This window comes from Hippopotamus amphibius, chromosome 8 (assembly GCF_030028045.1).
Source record: "Hippopotamus amphibius kiboko isolate mHipAmp2 chromosome 8, mHipAmp2.hap2, whole genome shotgun sequence".
In the NCBI taxonomy this organism is placed as follows: Eukaryota; Metazoa; Chordata; class Mammalia; order Artiodactyla; family Hippopotamidae; genus Hippopotamus; species Hippopotamus amphibius.
The window spans coordinates 55,086,044-55,102,812 of NC_080193.1; the positions used below are offsets into that span (position 1 = coordinate 55,086,044).

Consider the following 16,769-nt stretch of genomic DNA (forward strand, 5'->3'; position numbering starts at 1 on the left):
CACAACTCTCTCTTTCACCCTGTAATTGAGATACCATCTTTATCACGTATTAGATTCCTATATACAGTTGGGTCTCTTACTGGACTTCTATTCTATTTGTCTATTTATGAGCCAATCCCTCACTGTTGTAATTAGAGGGGCTTTGTTAATATAATTTAATATCTGATTGTATAGTCTTTTCTTACAACTATTCTTTTTCTGTATTTCCTAGCTTACTTGAAAGATAATCATTCCTTATAAAAATTTATGATCAGTTTGTCTAGCTCAATAAAACTAGCTCACTGAAATTTTTCTTGTGATTATATTAAATTTATAAATGAACCTAGAACTAACATTTTTAATATATATCCCATTATTTTTTTAGTACTGAGATATAGTTGATATATAACATTATATTAGCTTCAGGTGTACAATATAATGATTCAATACCTGTTTATTTTGCAAAATAATCACAATAAGATTAGTTAACATCCATCACTGTACATTGTTACAAAAATATTTTTTCTTGTGATGGGAAGTTTTAAGATCTACTCTCTTAGCAACTTTCAAATATTCAGTGCAGTTTTATTATTAACTATAGTCACCATGCTGTATATTATATTCCCATTCTTATTTATGTATATTATATTCCCATCCATTTATAACTGGATGCCTATACCTTCCTTCACCCATTTCTCCCCTTACTTTCCACTTCTGGTAACCACAAATCTGTTCTATCTATGAGTTTGGTTTTTTGTTTTGTTTTAGATTCCACATATAAGTGAGATCATATGGTATTTGTCTTTCTCTGACTTATTTTACTTAGCATATTGCCTTTGAGGACCATCCATATTGTTGCAAAGGGCAAGATTTCATTCTTTTTATGACTGAATAATATTATATATATGAAACACATTATACATAAAATATCAGATAGATAGATAGATAGATAGAATATATAGGTACACAGAGCTGGAATTGCTGGATTTTATGATAATCCTACTTTTAATTTTTTGAGGAGCCTCCCTACTGCTTTCCAGAGTGACTGCACCCTTTGGTAACTATAAGTTGTTTTCTATGTCTGTGGGTGTATTTCTGTATTGTGTATAAGTTCATCTGTATCCTTTTTTTTTTTTTAGATTCCACATATAAACAATATCATATGATATTTGTCTTTGTCTGGTTTACTTAATATGATAATCTCTGTAGTGATTTTTATAGACTCTTTTAGGACGCCTCTCCTCTACTTTCCACACCCAGTAAATTGCACCTGAAGGAGGTCAGTGGGTGATCTGTGAGAATATTTTTCTACTTACTTGTGATTTGAACCCGGGGGGGGGGGCGTGCGCGCGCGCATTCTCTTTATCCAGTCATGGTGCCTCAAGGATCATGTGTGGTTGGTTTTACTCTTATTTTTTGAGGGATCAGGTAATGGTGGTAGGAGCAATTCAGAGTCAGGCAACTGCCAGTGTTCTCCAAACCTGGAAGTCAAAATAGGCTTTTTTTTTTTTTTTTTAATGCAACTTTCAGGTCTTATAAATTTGAGTCTCTAACAGGAAGAGCTCTCACAGGGATTAACTGTAAACATAATTTTGGCCTGAAAGACAGAGAAATTTAACTTTAGTCTTGGCCATTCTGTATTCTTGCTGTCTGCCCATTAGAGTCACATAACATTTTGGGGCATCAGTGTACCTCTCTATAAATTGAAGGTAGCAGCTAAGACCTTCAAATGATTGCTGATATTGCTTTCATCTCTAAGCATTCACAAATATGTACCAACATATCATTCTTAGTACTCTAAGAAATTTGAAGAGGATAAAATCCATTTTATTCTGAGACTTATACTGTATTTTAAATCTCTGTTGAATAATGTTTTCTGGTAACAGGAAATGAGCACAATACTAAAAACATTCCATTCTGATATAATATCACTCTCAAGGATATTTCTTCTCAAGAATGTAATATCTCAGTATATCTGTGTCCTTATCTCTTTATCCATAGAAAAATCTCTCTATCCCAAAGATGCAACTGAACAGCATATTTAAAATATAATTTCATGTTGCTGTTTTAGTTTTAGTGCATGATTTTAGGTTTATTATCTATTGAACAATTTAAAATGGTATAAATCAAAATAAGAAATAGAGGTGTTTTAATAGCACAGTTTTATTTCATTGAGAATTAGAAGGAAAAAAGGCTGTGTATCTCAATCAGAGGCCCTCATTAGTTATAAATTCTAACCTCACGTAAATATTTTTTGTCAAATAAGACATGTTACCTCAGGTTACTTTGGCCAAGAAGGAAGTTTAGAAAAGGAAACTCATAATCTTCCAGCTAAAATTTCTCAGTAATCCTTAATAATTTTCTTGATAATTTTAAATTATTTCTTAAATTTTCAAAATTGTCTTCCAAAAAATATTTTAAAAACTCACCTTTTTTTCAAATGTCTTTACTTGATGAATCATATATGTAGAGCAGGCAGCTTACTTTTAGTCTAGTTTCTAAAGCATGCAGGGATTTCACATAAACCTTGGTACGTGCATGTTTTTCCTCTTCAGGTCATTATTCTCATTTTTTCCAGATATTCCTATTAATTCGAGTGATGGCAGAAAAATGCTACCAGTTTGGAGTCAAAATCGTTAAGATAAATAGCCTATATTATATCTGATTTCCCAAATCGATTCTCCTTTAAGCCTATCTAGATTCTGGTTCTTTTTTCTTCATTTCACCATTCACATTTTATTCCCTGGTGTTATTTTCACAGTGTGATCTTGCAATCATTCTCTAAGGTAGAATGCATAAGCTCTAGAAGCAACTGTTCCATTGTTATTACTCTATAATTTGTGTAAACTGCTACCATATGGATAGCAGTATTTTTGCTAATAATTGGAATAACTGTAGTTTTGAATGGCCCACAGTTTTTTTAAGGTTACTAAATTACTTAGTTAGTTGCAATTTTACTTCTATGAAAATAACTTTTTAACCATAAAGCATATTTCGCAAGTACTAAATTCTGTAAACAAATATTACACAATTTAGAACAACTATAATGGAAATGAAAATTCTTTCACAATTCAATGCTTTTCTCATCCATTTTTAATTACTTCTAACCAGTATTTTTTCCATGTGTAGGGCAGATTTAGCTCTGTAGGAATTTGTTGATTTATAGATTAGAACATTATGCCTTTCGCAAAGCTTTGTGTCAAAGAACTTTCTATGTTTCTGGTTAAAGATGGCAATTGAACATAACCATTTATTACTGCTGTATTCTGGAACTCCACTTAAATAACAGTAAAGGAATAAAAAAGGCATGAACTCTCAAGGACAAATATAATAGGAAAGGATATAATAGCTAAGAGGAAATGTCAACAAATTTTGGGAGCTGGAAAGTAGATGGATGAATGGTAGTTTACCTAGCAGAGTAGAAAAAGCTGAATGCTCCCCTTCAGTTGGAAGAAGCAAATCAGTTTACATGACCCAGCTGTATCAGACACAAAGCCATTTGCCTATCACGTTTTAATCTCTTTCACAGCACACAGAAAGATATTTCACTGTCCTCCTTGCAGTTATATTGGAGCCATTTGACCGCGATCTGACCAATGCAATGGGGGCATAAGTAACATAAGCCTTTTCTAGGCTAAAATCATAAATCACTTTGGGCCGTCCTCCTGCTCTTTTTACCTTTCTACCTAAAGGTGAACTTGGAAGCCACGTATTCTAGATGATGAATTTATAAGATGGATATAAACTGGGTCCTTCAGTCTTCAGGTAGAAGAGACCCTTCTAGAAGGGCTGAATAACCTGCATCATAGTGTTTGTGAAAGGAAAATGAACATTTATTTTGTTAAGCCATTGATATTTCAGGGTTTATTTGTTACCACGGTATAGTGTATTCTACTCTGACTAATACAAGATTCTAGGAAGATTTAAGAATTATAGGCAGGAGTAAGTAAATCTGATGGCAGATGTGTTCTATGTGCCTAAAAATTACTCCCTTACCTGCAGAACATAGTCTAAGTGTGAAACATCGTCCTGTGAACATGCAGGTTAAGTGAAATTCCGTTCATAATTTGTGAGTGTCCTGACAGCTCTTTCCCCAATCAGTTTTCATAAAGCTAACAGCTACCTCTATACACATAGTACAAGAGATAGGAGAATTCCTAAAGTATGAAAAAGGTGAAATAAAGAGTAAAGACTGATGGAGACCAACGTTTGAGGGTCTCCAGTAAAATGGTCTGAGTTCCACATAATCAGCCAATGGAAATGTATACCATTTGATGAGGCACACCTGTGATCGAAGCACTTCCAATCTATGCTCGTGGTACTTCATTCATTCTAATCCATAAGAACAAACGATCATGAAAGCAAAAACAAGTTACATTCAATATTGTCAAAGATATTAAATGTCATATTTCATTCATGAAATAAAAACAGGATAATATTAAAAACAAAGTAGCAAATAAGAAAGAAACATTGGACATTAAATTTTGCAAAATATGTTAAAGTTAATAAAATGAAGATAATTTTGAAGGAATCTCTTTGAAAGAAAAAAAATACTGAAAAATATATTGACTGATGACCTAAATATGAAATCAGAAATATAAAACTTATCTGGAAGAAAAAATATGAAAGCATAACTTATGGCATTGGGCTAGGGGAAAAAAAATCTTGTCTGTGGTATAAAAAGCACAAACTATGAAGGGAAAGACTGAAAAACTAAAGTATGTACCACAAAAAGACACTATAAACAAAATTAAAAATAAAATTGTGGGAAAAGTTATTTGTAGCATACAGTTAAAACAATAGGTTATGCTCTAGAATCTGTATTTCTCTCTAAATATCTGTTTACTGTCATCATCTATATGTGTGTAGATGTACTTATTAAATTCAATTAGAAAAAGGCAGCCCAATAAAAAGATAGATGTATTAGTTTCCTGCAGATTCTGTAACAAATTACAGCAAACTAAGAGGCTTAAAACAATTCAAATGTATTAGCTTACAGTTTTGGAGGTCAGAAGCCTAAAAGTTAAGAAATCTTGAAATGAGGACATTATTCTGTGTTGTTTGTTTTTTTCCTGAGAATTCTAGGGGAGAATCCATTTTCTTGCATTTTTCAGTTTCTAGAGGCTGCCTACGTTCCCTGGGCCATGGCCTTATTACTCCAACCTCTGATTCTGTTATCATATCTCCTTCTCTGTCTGTGGCCCCTTTGCCTCTCTCTTAGACAGACCCTTATATTGATAATTACCCTGGGCCAACCTGAATAATCCAGGATTATCTTTTCCTCTCAAAATCCTTAACAATCACATCTGCAAAGTTTCTGTTGGCATATAAGGTAACATATTTACTCACAGCTTTCAGGGATTAGGATGTGGCCATCTTTGGGGGACCACTCGTCTGCCTACCATAATGGACAGACAATATATATGAAAATGATTAATTCATAGGATAGGAAATCTCAGTAGTCACTAATCATTTGAGAAACATAAATAAAGCTCAGTGGTAATCTGAAAAACCAAGGGCACTTTCTCAAAATGTTGGAAAAAAATAAGTCTGATAACACCAAGAATTTTGAGCATGTAGAGAAGGAAAAATATCACAATACCTATTATGTTTGTTTACATGAATATTTATAGCCTAGCTCGAGGCAAAAATACTAAGGAAATTGCTCACAAACGTGTAACAACATAGAGACGTGCAAAAGGAGGCTTAATACATAATCCTGTGACATCACAAGAAATTAAGCACAATCAAAAGGTGTACTAATGGGAAGATGAATACATAAATTGCCCTGTATTCATATTGGGATAGTACTCACTAATTAAAATGAATGTACATTAACTGCATTTATCAACATGGATAAATCTAGAAGTCATAATATTGAGGAAAATAATTTCCAGAGTAATATGTATTCAAAAGACAGTATTTAAGTAAAACTTGTGGAAACTTGCAAGACAATGAATGCTATTTATGAACATATACATATTTAGTTAAAGTATAAAAATGCGATGGAGGATAATAGAAGTCAGTTTCAGGATAGTGGCTGTGTGTGGGGAAGAGGGATGGAACTAGGACTGCACAGGACACAGGGAATTCAACCAAATTTGTAATTTTTAATTTATTCAATGAAATCTGGAGTAAATGTTAGCCTTTGCTAGTAAAATATGGGAGTGTTTATTATATTACTCTACTTTTTTTGAATGCTTGAGATAGTAATACTATTTTAAAGTGTTAATTGAAGTGTTAATGAAATGAGGGTACTTTTCTGTTGATTTTTATCTTATAAGAGCTTCTGTCCTTATTTTGTAAGTAAAGAGATTTCCTTACATTTCCAGAGGAAGTAACAAAAACTAGAATAATTTCTGGTTTCAAAGATTTCCTTTACAGTTGAATACTTGTGAAGTAATTTACAAATGACAACGTACTCTATAAATGTCAAGGAGGTTTAATTACCGTAGCTTCTCTTATTAAAAAAAAAAATAAATCAACAATATATGTCTGTTTTATTAAAGGGGCATACCACCTTCTGTGGAAGTATTGAGTCCCATTTCTGCGTATAGACAATAATCTTTGTTTTGGGCTTTAATTTATAAGGTGATTCTGCTTGATCTGAAGGGTACCATAACTCTGGGAGGCTAAGCAGATCACATTTTATTCTTGTTTTTTTTTCCTGCAAATAATGAAACTAAGTAGCCATGGGACTAAGGTCATGCTAATGTATTGTGATGCAAATTTCAGGACACATTTCTGACTCTTCATTTAGTGCTTATTCCACTCTTTTGGTAAAAAGAAGTCTCACTGATCACATTAGACCAGGCCCTAAGTGGTACCTTTTATGATTTTTTTTTTTTAACTAAGGAGGCAAGTTCGTGAAAATAACTTTAAAAATAAGTAAATATGTAATCAGTAGAACATATGCCCTTCCTTATTCCAAGATTTAGGAGCCCTTTTCAAAATTACAAAAGCCCTTGATTAATCCCTGCAACTCCACGTAAGTGCTTGTGCTGTTGGAGTCTTAACCCTTCTTCTGGTCCAATAGGGAAAGCCAGTTTGAGAAAGATGAAAGTGACAGCTAGGAAATGGTAAGAACCAAACCACTACTTCTGTAGAAAAGAACTGTATAGTGTGGGATCTTCTTCAGGAAAGGAAGAAGAAAATCCATCTTGGAAATTAAAACTCCTTATCTAAAAACATACACAAATTAAAAACACTTTATTAAAGTTCTGTAGTCATTTGCCAGGGCTGCCTTAACAAAGTGCCACAGACTATGACTTAAGTGACAGAAATGAATTTTGTCACAGTTCTGGAGGCTGGGTCAGGTGTCAGCAGTGTTGGTTTCTTCTAAGGCATCTCTCCTTGGCTTGTCTTCTCTCCAGGTCTTCCCATACTCTTCCCTCTGTATGTGTCTGTGCCCTATTCTCATCTTATAAGGGCACCAGCCACTGGATCGGGGCCCACCCTAGTGACCACATTTTAAAGACTATCTTCACGAGTACAGATACATTTTGAAGTTTTGGAGGTTAGGACTTTGACATATGAATTTGAGAGGGACACAACTCAGCCAGTAGTAATTCCTGAAATGTCAAAACCTAGAAACGTGTTGATCAACAGCTTTCTGTTACATTATAAACCAAAAATAGGTGGTCATCCCCTCCTCCCTCCACATTGTAGAGTATGATACATTATGATTTAGGTGCGCCATTTTCAAGAGACGTTCTTCCTGTTTTGTCTTGATCCCAAGCCCCCCAAATATCTAATCGGAGTGAGTGATGGTAATAAAGTATACATTGCTTTTTTCATTTTGATCTGTTCTATGATCTGAATAGACTTTTAAAAAATATTGGACCTAGGGTTTATCTTATATCATTGTGAAATTTGAAAGCCACATTAACCCTCTGTGGCTTCATGAAGGATATCAGTATGGAAATCTCACTATATTTTACTTATCAATATGGCCAAATATGAACATATTTCATTCTCCCCTGCACAGTGTCTTCTGTAATCCATTTCTGTGGGTGGTTCCCTTAATCTACATATTTTCCCAAATCAGAAATTTGGAAACATTTAATAGTTCTCTTTTAAAACACGTACAAAGGAACCATCGCCAAACCCTGTCTATAGCCCATTATTCCACCAGGTTTCATAGGCCCAGTCTTGGAAGTCAGTGTTGGAACATTGACCCTTTCTTTGATTTGCATTCCTATCAAAAGTATCCTTTTCTTACCCAAAGTAATGGATGCCTTTGACTGAATAAGGGAAATACTAATAACAACAAAGTGATAAAAAGAAAAAAAAAAAAGCCAATTAATACTTAAAATATTGTCTTCCTACATGAGTCTGACTTTCCTCCACTTAAAATTATTTAATGCTCAATTAAATCTGATTCCTTAGTCTATGATATGAAGCCTTTCCAGAAATACCTTTTGAAGGTAATACTTAATATTTATTCGCTTTTGTGTTTTAACTTTATGTGTCATAAATGGACATATTGATGACAGTTGACAAATTGACTTTTACTTTCCCCCACTGCTGTGCTTGTGACTATCTGACCACCAGTTTTGGGGGTGGAAGGGATCAGGGTAGGTTAAGGGGTTTAATTTGTAGCATTTGCTGGTTTTGATAGTGTAAATACTTCCACCATAGCTAATTTTAAGCTACTTACATAAAATCAACGGGCTTGCAAAATTCCTGGAAATTTAACAGTTGGTCCTTGTGAAACAGTATATCCAGCTCTAGCATACCACTGGTTCCTATGCACACAAATGTTATCTCAGGGCTTCAAATATGCTACATCCTTGACTTAAAATAGTCTTCTTTCTGTGCCTGAGACGTTCCCATTAATCTTTGAAAATGCAGCTCAGATGTCCTTCTGTCTTAGAACGCCCCTCACCCCTACCCCCAGCTTTCCCAGGTGGTCTATCACTGCCTCATCAGTTTTTCTCCTCATCATTGTAAATGCTTTTATATTGAGTTCATCACATTATCATGTTATCTTTTTATTTATTTATCTGTTTTCCAGTTACATTGTTAGTATTTGAAAGCACTTCAGTTTAGCAGATGAGGAAATTGATGCACAGAGCCTAACAGTATGGGGAAACATAATATCACATTTGTTTATTTTTTTAATAGCCCAGTTTTTAAAAGAATGGACAGATTAATAGTCGAAAGCTTACATTTACCTTTCTTTGACCTTAGACAAATGATTTAGCCTTCCTGACCTTAGGTTTTCTCATCTACAAATGGACATAATAATGTATATACTTGTGAGACTGTTGTAAGGAAGTGCCTGTGAAGCATAGCACAGTGTGTGACACCTAAGAACCACTGAACAAAGGGTAACCATAGGCTGTATCAGAGGTGAAAGCGCACGAGAACCACCTCCGTTGTTTCCGCTGATACTTTGAACAGGGTACAAGGTGGACTCGCCTTACACGTGTGTCTTGTGAGAGTGAAAGAACTTCACAGTTTGGGATGAAATAGAGCATTCATCCTTAAAATGGATGTCCTTCAGTATTTTATCATGATGCCTCTAACATTTTAAAAAAATTCTCCTACTTGAAAGCTTATCCCAGATTTCAGGTTTTTTTCTTTTTATCTAGAGTAGGTACTTCATAATGGTGGTTACACCCGTGTAATCTATGGCCTACTGTTTTCTGTTTCTATTCCTTCAGCCTTTGCATGCAAGATTCCTTCCCTTTGACCATCCAGTCCTGCATCATGTCGAAAGACTGTGAAACCACTGAGTGGTCCTCCTGGAGCCCCTGCTCTAAGACATGCCGTTCAGGGAGCCTCTCACCGGGATTCAGGAGCAGGAGCCGGAATGTGAAGCACGTTGCTCTTGGAGGTGGAAAGGATTGTCCTGAACTTCTCGAGAAAGAGGCCTGCATTGTCGAAGGAGAACTTTTGCACTCATGTCCCAGGTATTGTGTGTTCTTTGGCATGAGTGTCCAATCGTTCTATATAATCTCATTTTATATGGTATAGAGATGTTAACCATAACTGTAGCTGTGACTCATTACTCAGTGCAGAGTTTCATGTTAGGCAGTGAAGCCTGGTGGGGTAAGGGCATGGGCTGTATTGATTGCCTGGGCTCCAATCCTATTTCTAATTATGCGATTATGATGACTTTCTAATTTATGTGGATTTGGGCAAGTGACTTTAAACCCAGTGCCTCAGTTTACTCTTCTACTAGCAGTACTTACTTCCTCCAGCACCTGGCACATCATCAATGCTTAATAACCATTAGTTATCATTACCTGACATGTCACACCTAATTTTTGTGACACCCTAAGAAGCCATTCATAGCATCTTCATGTTGCAGATAGGGCCATTGATGCTCAGAGAGATTAAATAATTTCTGAGGTTAATGAGTTAATGAGTGATAGCCCCCTGGTTCTAATGGTGCTCTTTCTCTGAATGTCGCTGCTGCTCTGGGCATTGTTTGTATTTCAGAGTCCCTAGGCAACCAGAGAATGTTGAGGAAAGGGTTGACATAAATTAGTAGCTAAATTTAATATCTTGCTATTGATTACATTTTGCCTGTAATGTAGCCCTTGGTGAAGACCTCCAGGGCGTTTTCCTCTGGTTGTTGGTGCACAGTGGACTCAGTCTGATAATGACAGACATCACTGGGGCTGGCTGTTCAGAAGTCTGTTGGGGGAGAATTTGTAGTAATTCTTGCTGGGCAGCTGCCCTGAACTGTATCTTAAATCTGTAGCTATTTTAGATAGGCCTTTTCTGTAGTTTCTTATTGTCTCTAAGATTTGAGATCATTTCCTTGCTGAAAAATAAAATGAGGCAAAAAAATAACTTCTTGTAGAAATTAATCATCTGGGGATATGTGAAGGGCAAAGGGGTTACAAACTCAATGTGTGTTATTGATGGGCCTGGCTATTTCTTAAACCTGAAACAAAGCATGTATGGGGCAGAGCAGAGGTTGGGGCGGGGTGGGGGGTATAGAGGAGCTAGTTCCTGTTTACACATTCTTAGGCATTCACTTCCTCCACCTCACCATTGAAATCAGGGTCAATTCAACATACTTCTTACATATTGATTGTTCGTTTTTTACTAAAATGACTCCTTGGATTGACATCATTTCTTGCCTGAAAAGCAGAGAAAGCAGATGTAGTTCATGATCCTTGACAGATTAACCTGTTGTCACAGAATCTTCCCTAATTGTATTGAGTTAGGTGTCCAGTCTTTCAAGACACTAATTTGGGGCAAAACATGGGATTGGAAATAGAACCTGAGGTCCCTGTCCCTTTTAAACTTGGATAGACCTTGGGTTAAAATTGCATCGCCATTGCTTATTAGCTGTGTGTCCTTGGACAAGGTATACAACTTCTCTAAGACATTTCCCTCTTCAATAAAAGTGTCTATTTATACTGCCTGTGTTGAAGGTTGAGCAGCTACAGACTAGCACTGTCTGTCCCAGTGCTCAACAAATAGGAGGCACTACAAGAACACTGGACCTCTTTTTGTTGCTATTTGCAGGTGGGTTCATTTCCTCCAGTAAGAGAATCCCTCCTTTCCTTGGAAGGCATACTGTAGTAATTTAATGGTGTAGATAGTTATTTCTTCTGGGTGATTTGGAGATTTTTTTCCCCCTGTGGAGGCTTAATTTAGGAAGGTTCTCAATGTTAAACTGCCAGTAATAGAATCTGGGTTTAATGATAACCTTGACATTGGTGTTTTTTCTCTTCATTATTTTTGTGGAATGGCTAATGACCTCTTCCTCTTCTTCAACAGTTTTTTTTTGTGGGTTTTTTTTTGACTTATAGACATCCCTCTATTTTTTTCTTCTCTTTTCTTTGTTAATAATTGTTACAGTTTTCTTGGAAGTCAGAATGGTGCCTCCTTGATGATGTTGAGAAAGTTGAGTTGGATCAGCTTTTGTTAAAGAATGACTACCTTTTATTGAGAGTCTACTGTTGGCCAATATCTATGTCAGAGATTTTATGAAGATTATTTAGAATAATATGGAGTTTTTCATCCTAATGGGACATTTTTAAGAGTAGAAGAGATGTAAATTGGTATTTTTCAGATTCAAATTGAAGTCCATTTGACGTCAAGTCCATGCTCTTTACAATACATCACACTGACCCTCATGATAATCGTACTGAAGACACACATCCAGATAAGGGTATAGACACACATATACCTGTGTTCATGTGTATCATCTTTTTCCAGCAAAATACCGTGGAATGGTAATATTTCAGGATGTACCCAAGATTAATTTCTGTATTGAGTTTCATTTGATTGAACCTTAACATTTGAAAACAGGGCCTGACAAAGTTCATTGAAGATGAATCTGGGCCTCTAGTTCTGCTGCTTGGAAATCTTACCGAGTATGACATTTTCTAAAAACCTTCTTAAATAGTGAATTTGTAGGAAATAGAAGTCTTAGAGAATTCACTGAATACCAACCAGTGTTTCCTAGGGTGGATGATGTGTTAACTAATGATTCCACTTGGTGGTGGAAAAGAGCATGCATGAATGACAGCAACAAAATTAACATTGGCTGACATTCTTATTTGTCTGAAATCCGAGCTGTGGCCTCTACCACAGGAAAGCATAAAGGCTGTGTGCTAACTTTTGTTTCTAGTTTGACACCAGTGATTAAAATTCATTGTGAACAAGGAAAATGGAAATAAAAATCTCTTAGGGAACAAAAATATCCATTTCTCCTTCCCCAGAATTCATGAGCACTTCCTATGCATCAAGCAGTTTAATTCACCATCCCTCTCCCCAGCAGGAAAATGCGGTGTGGCTTTTACCCTTCCACCATCTTTGCTATAGGAGGTGTGTTTCTTTTTTCAATAAATACACTCTGAGCTCTTCCTATGAGCCAAGCACCACGTTAAGTGTTTCGGATACCTCAGAGAACAGATAAGACAAAGTTCCGTCCCCCTTATGGGACCTAAATTTTAGTGAAGATATACCAAATAAATATAAGAAGTAAAATAAACTATATACTTTGTGTATGAAATGTGGAAAAAATGAAGCATTGCAGCAGGGTAAAGATAGAGGCTTCTGGGGTGCTGTGATGGGGGAGAGGTCAGCTCTGGTTACAGAATTAAAGAGCATCTTGGAGAAGCCTCATTTGAATTAGCAAGGATCTAGGGGGAGGACTTGAAGGAAGTGAGGAAATTAGCCTTTCAGGTAATTGGAGGAATAATGTTCCAAGAAGAGATAAGCTAGAGATGTGCTCCAGTTCCCGCATGTTGGTGATGCTCACAGTGGTTTTTAGTTTCATGGCTTGGGGGCTACTCTTCTCACCAGCTGGAGTCCGCTGATCACCATTTTCACTGCGAACTCTATGCATGCCAATCCCTAAGGCGTGATTCCATGAAGGGACTTGTGACCAAGAGGAACCCCTTCTAGAAGAGCTCCCTGAGACTGAACACTTTGGAAGTTCCTCGGGGCAGCTGGTGTAAGTTAACCTGAAAGGAGACAGAGGCCAGCCTGTGCTAAGCTAACTTGGGAAATTTTAGAACTACAGTTGATCCTTGAACAGCAGGTCCTCTTAGATGCGGGTTCTTTTTCAATAGTAAATGCTATAGCACTACCCGATCTGAGGTTGGTTGAATCCATAGATGCAGAATCATGGATACAAAGGGAGGACTATCCGTTATAGAAAATATTCTGACTGCATGGGGGGTCATCACCCCAACCCCACACTGTCCAAGGTTAACTGTATAAGGGAGTAAGCGTTGTGTAGCCTTAAGCTTGTCTCATAAGTATGCTGTCCTTAACCAAGATATATATAGACTCCATGAAATCCCTCTCTTCAGTATTATACAGGCTACTTGTAATTTTATGCACCCCTCCAGCATAACGCTAAGAACTCACATTGTATATTATGGGATTGGAGTGGAAATGAGACAGATGGGATAAATCTGCTTGTCACTGGCTGCCTTTTTTCTTGATATGTTTATCTCCTATCATTGCCATCATGGCCTCAGGCATTATGTTACTCTCTGCCTCCAAGCATTGAAAGATGTGTGTTTTATAAGGTACCTTGGCACTTGGGTCCTTTGTTGTGTCCTAATTCATATCTAAAGTATTAGATCCTGCATCTCAACTAAGAGGGAGGTGAAAAGCATTCTAAGACCATAAATGATAAGGTGGCCCTATTGGATAGCATAAGGAAAGGCAGAGGACACAGGTGGCTGAGACATGACCTGATGCTGGAACAGCTCTCACTCCAGATCCTCCGTGCTTAAGCATAGAGCCTATTCTGACTGAAGACACTGTAACACGCAAGAACACTGAAAAATGTCATCATCTTTCTGAGAAGCCACACCTCAGATGATCTACCAGCAACTTCCACCACCTCACCAGGAGGCTTTCACACCAAAATGGCTTTTCTACTTCTTAAATGATCATTTAGAATTTAAAATCGAATATAAGACAGTGCTGTTATATAGACCAGTATAAAGCTTTTAAGATCTCAAAGCAGAAGCTGCATGGCTGATAGTGTTACACAGACTGTGTAATATTACTGCACAGGAAAGCCAGTTTCCTAAACATTGTTTCAACAGCCTGGTCTGGCACTGAACAGATGGCGTCTCATAATTTGTCCCACCTTATATCTGGTATGTATGAGTGTATCTTTATTATGGGTAAACTAGAGATTCTTCGTAGAAGGTCTGTCTTTGCAGGCTCATACTGAGAGATCTATCTGGGTCTCCTGCAGCCCACTTTGATGTGCTTCTGAAACAACCCCCTGTGATCAGCCTGTTTTTTCCTACCATCTCTTTTTTTTTAAATTAATTAATTAATTAATTTATTGGCTGTGTTGGTTCTTTGTTGACGTGCACGGGCTTTCTCTAGTTGCAGTGAGCGGGGGCTACTCTTCGTTGTGGTGAGCTGGCTCCTCATTGCCATGGCTTCTCCTGTTGTGGAGCATGGGCTCTAGGTGCACAGGCTTCAGGAGTTGTGGCTCATGGGCTCTAGAGTGCAGGCTCAAATAGTTGTGGCGCACGGGCATAGTTGCTCTGAGGCATGTGGGATCTTCCTTGAGCAGGGATCGAACCCATGTCCCCTGCATTGGCAGGCAGATTCTTAACCACTGCACCACCTAGGAAGCCCCCCTACCATCTCTTTAAGGCTCTGAACCCAGTTTTAGGTTTTCTACATAAAATTATTTTTTCTTGGGAAAATTCTGGGAATTGGTTGATGGGTCTTTTTCAGATGTTTTGAAGCCAGGAATGGTGCCAAGAGAAGGGATGGTGGGTAACACTTGGCACCCACCAAGTAGTTGGTAGTTGGCTTCCTTTGCCTAATGGAACAAAGTGAGTGCTGGAACAGGGTTGACATGTCTTGAAGAGGTGTTTGTTCAACACCTGCTTCAGACTCTCACTGTGCTAATTGCTGGAGGATTCGGGAAGTTTTAGTCTGTTTACTTCGTTTACTCATCTGCAGAATCTTATGTAATATACTCATTAAAAACTAGAGCATCTTGAACCTGATAACCATGTTAAGAGTGTCTCATAGTTAGTAATGTTCCCACACATCATCCCAAACATACGTACATGGATATTTTGTTAACACATTTTTTCCTCCTCTACTTCAACGTGGTAGCACCTATAAAAGTGCTTGGCTCAGGGTAAATGCCCAGCAGACAATGGAGGAATCATCAAATGTCGGGCAGTTCCAGAACAATATTATGCACAGGGTACTTTATTCCATGCTGATACTTATTATATGATGTGTGTGAAGGATTCAGTCATTTCTTATAAAGAGCATCTAAAATTGGTATCATCAAGGAAATTAAATAAAAACATCCACTCAGGGAAGGGATGAACACATGTCCCCTATGGCTGCCTTGCTTTTGCTAAGTGTGTCTGGTTTTCCACGTAAGAGGTTTCTGTCTTCATTGGTTATGAGTAGCTTCAAGAAGGGTGAGAAATGAGATCACAATCTCATTTCTTCTGGGAAAGAATGGCACACACATCACCTACCACACCTACTGTTATCTTTTCCCATTGATTGTCTACCACAGTACCTAAAACCCTGCACATAATAGAAGCTCAATAAATGGTTGTTAAGTGAATTAGTGGGTTCTTCAAGGAAGCCTTTTTTTAAAAATTGTTTTAATTAAGCACTTTTCTGCAGCACTTGAGGAGTAAAGGAGTCATGACCTGGAACCCTCAGGAGAATCTGTTTCAGGAAAGAAACAACAGTTTCAGAGAATCTGTAAATTGTTTCAGCAGAAGGAGATTGACGCCTTTTTATTGAGTCCAGCTTTTAGGTGCATATTGTTTCATGAGTCCCCGTTGTGCCACTTTCAGTTCTCCTGGATGGAAGATTTTTTTCCCCTGTTAGTGTAAGAAATTTAACGTACTGCTAAGTGCTGTGCGTAGCGGTAGAACTCTATTAATAATACATACGCGGAGTTTGGCTAGCAAAGCCATCTGCCGAAGAGGAAAGAGCTTTGCACTTCAGAGTAGCTTTCCATAATCAATAGTCCCACTCTATTCAATAAAAAATTACTAGAGCATAAAATGTATAAAGCTTGATCAGTTCTCTTTATTTTGGTCATCTGTTCAGCAAAAAATGACAAGTTAATTCTTTTCAAAATGCATTTACAACTTTAAAAGGACAACAGACGTTATCATAAATTAGTCATGCTGCAGTACACTGATTTTTAATATACGCACATTTAATTTGAATAGCTTGAGCTAGGGTTTCAATTCCAAGAGTGTTTGCAAATCTATATGTGCCTAGTCAAAACATGACCATTCACTAATGCAATTATTCTTTCAATCTGTCATCATTAAATCACTTAA

General features: G+C 37.0%; 1 protein-coding gene across 1 annotated transcript in view; it reads left to right on the forward strand.

Moving 5' to 3' along the window:
* Nucleotides 1–16,769, forward strand: part of THSD7B (thrombospondin type 1 domain containing 7B) — a 746,295-nt gene that overhangs the window by 201,226 nt on the left and 528,300 nt on the right. Inside the window, exon 3 of the mRNA XM_057745884.1 lies at nucleotides 9,648–9,896. Within this exon, the coding sequence (XP_057601867.1) occupies nucleotides 9,648–9,896 (249 nt within the window). The remainder of the gene's footprint in view (nucleotides 1–9,647; nucleotides 9,897–16,769) is intronic.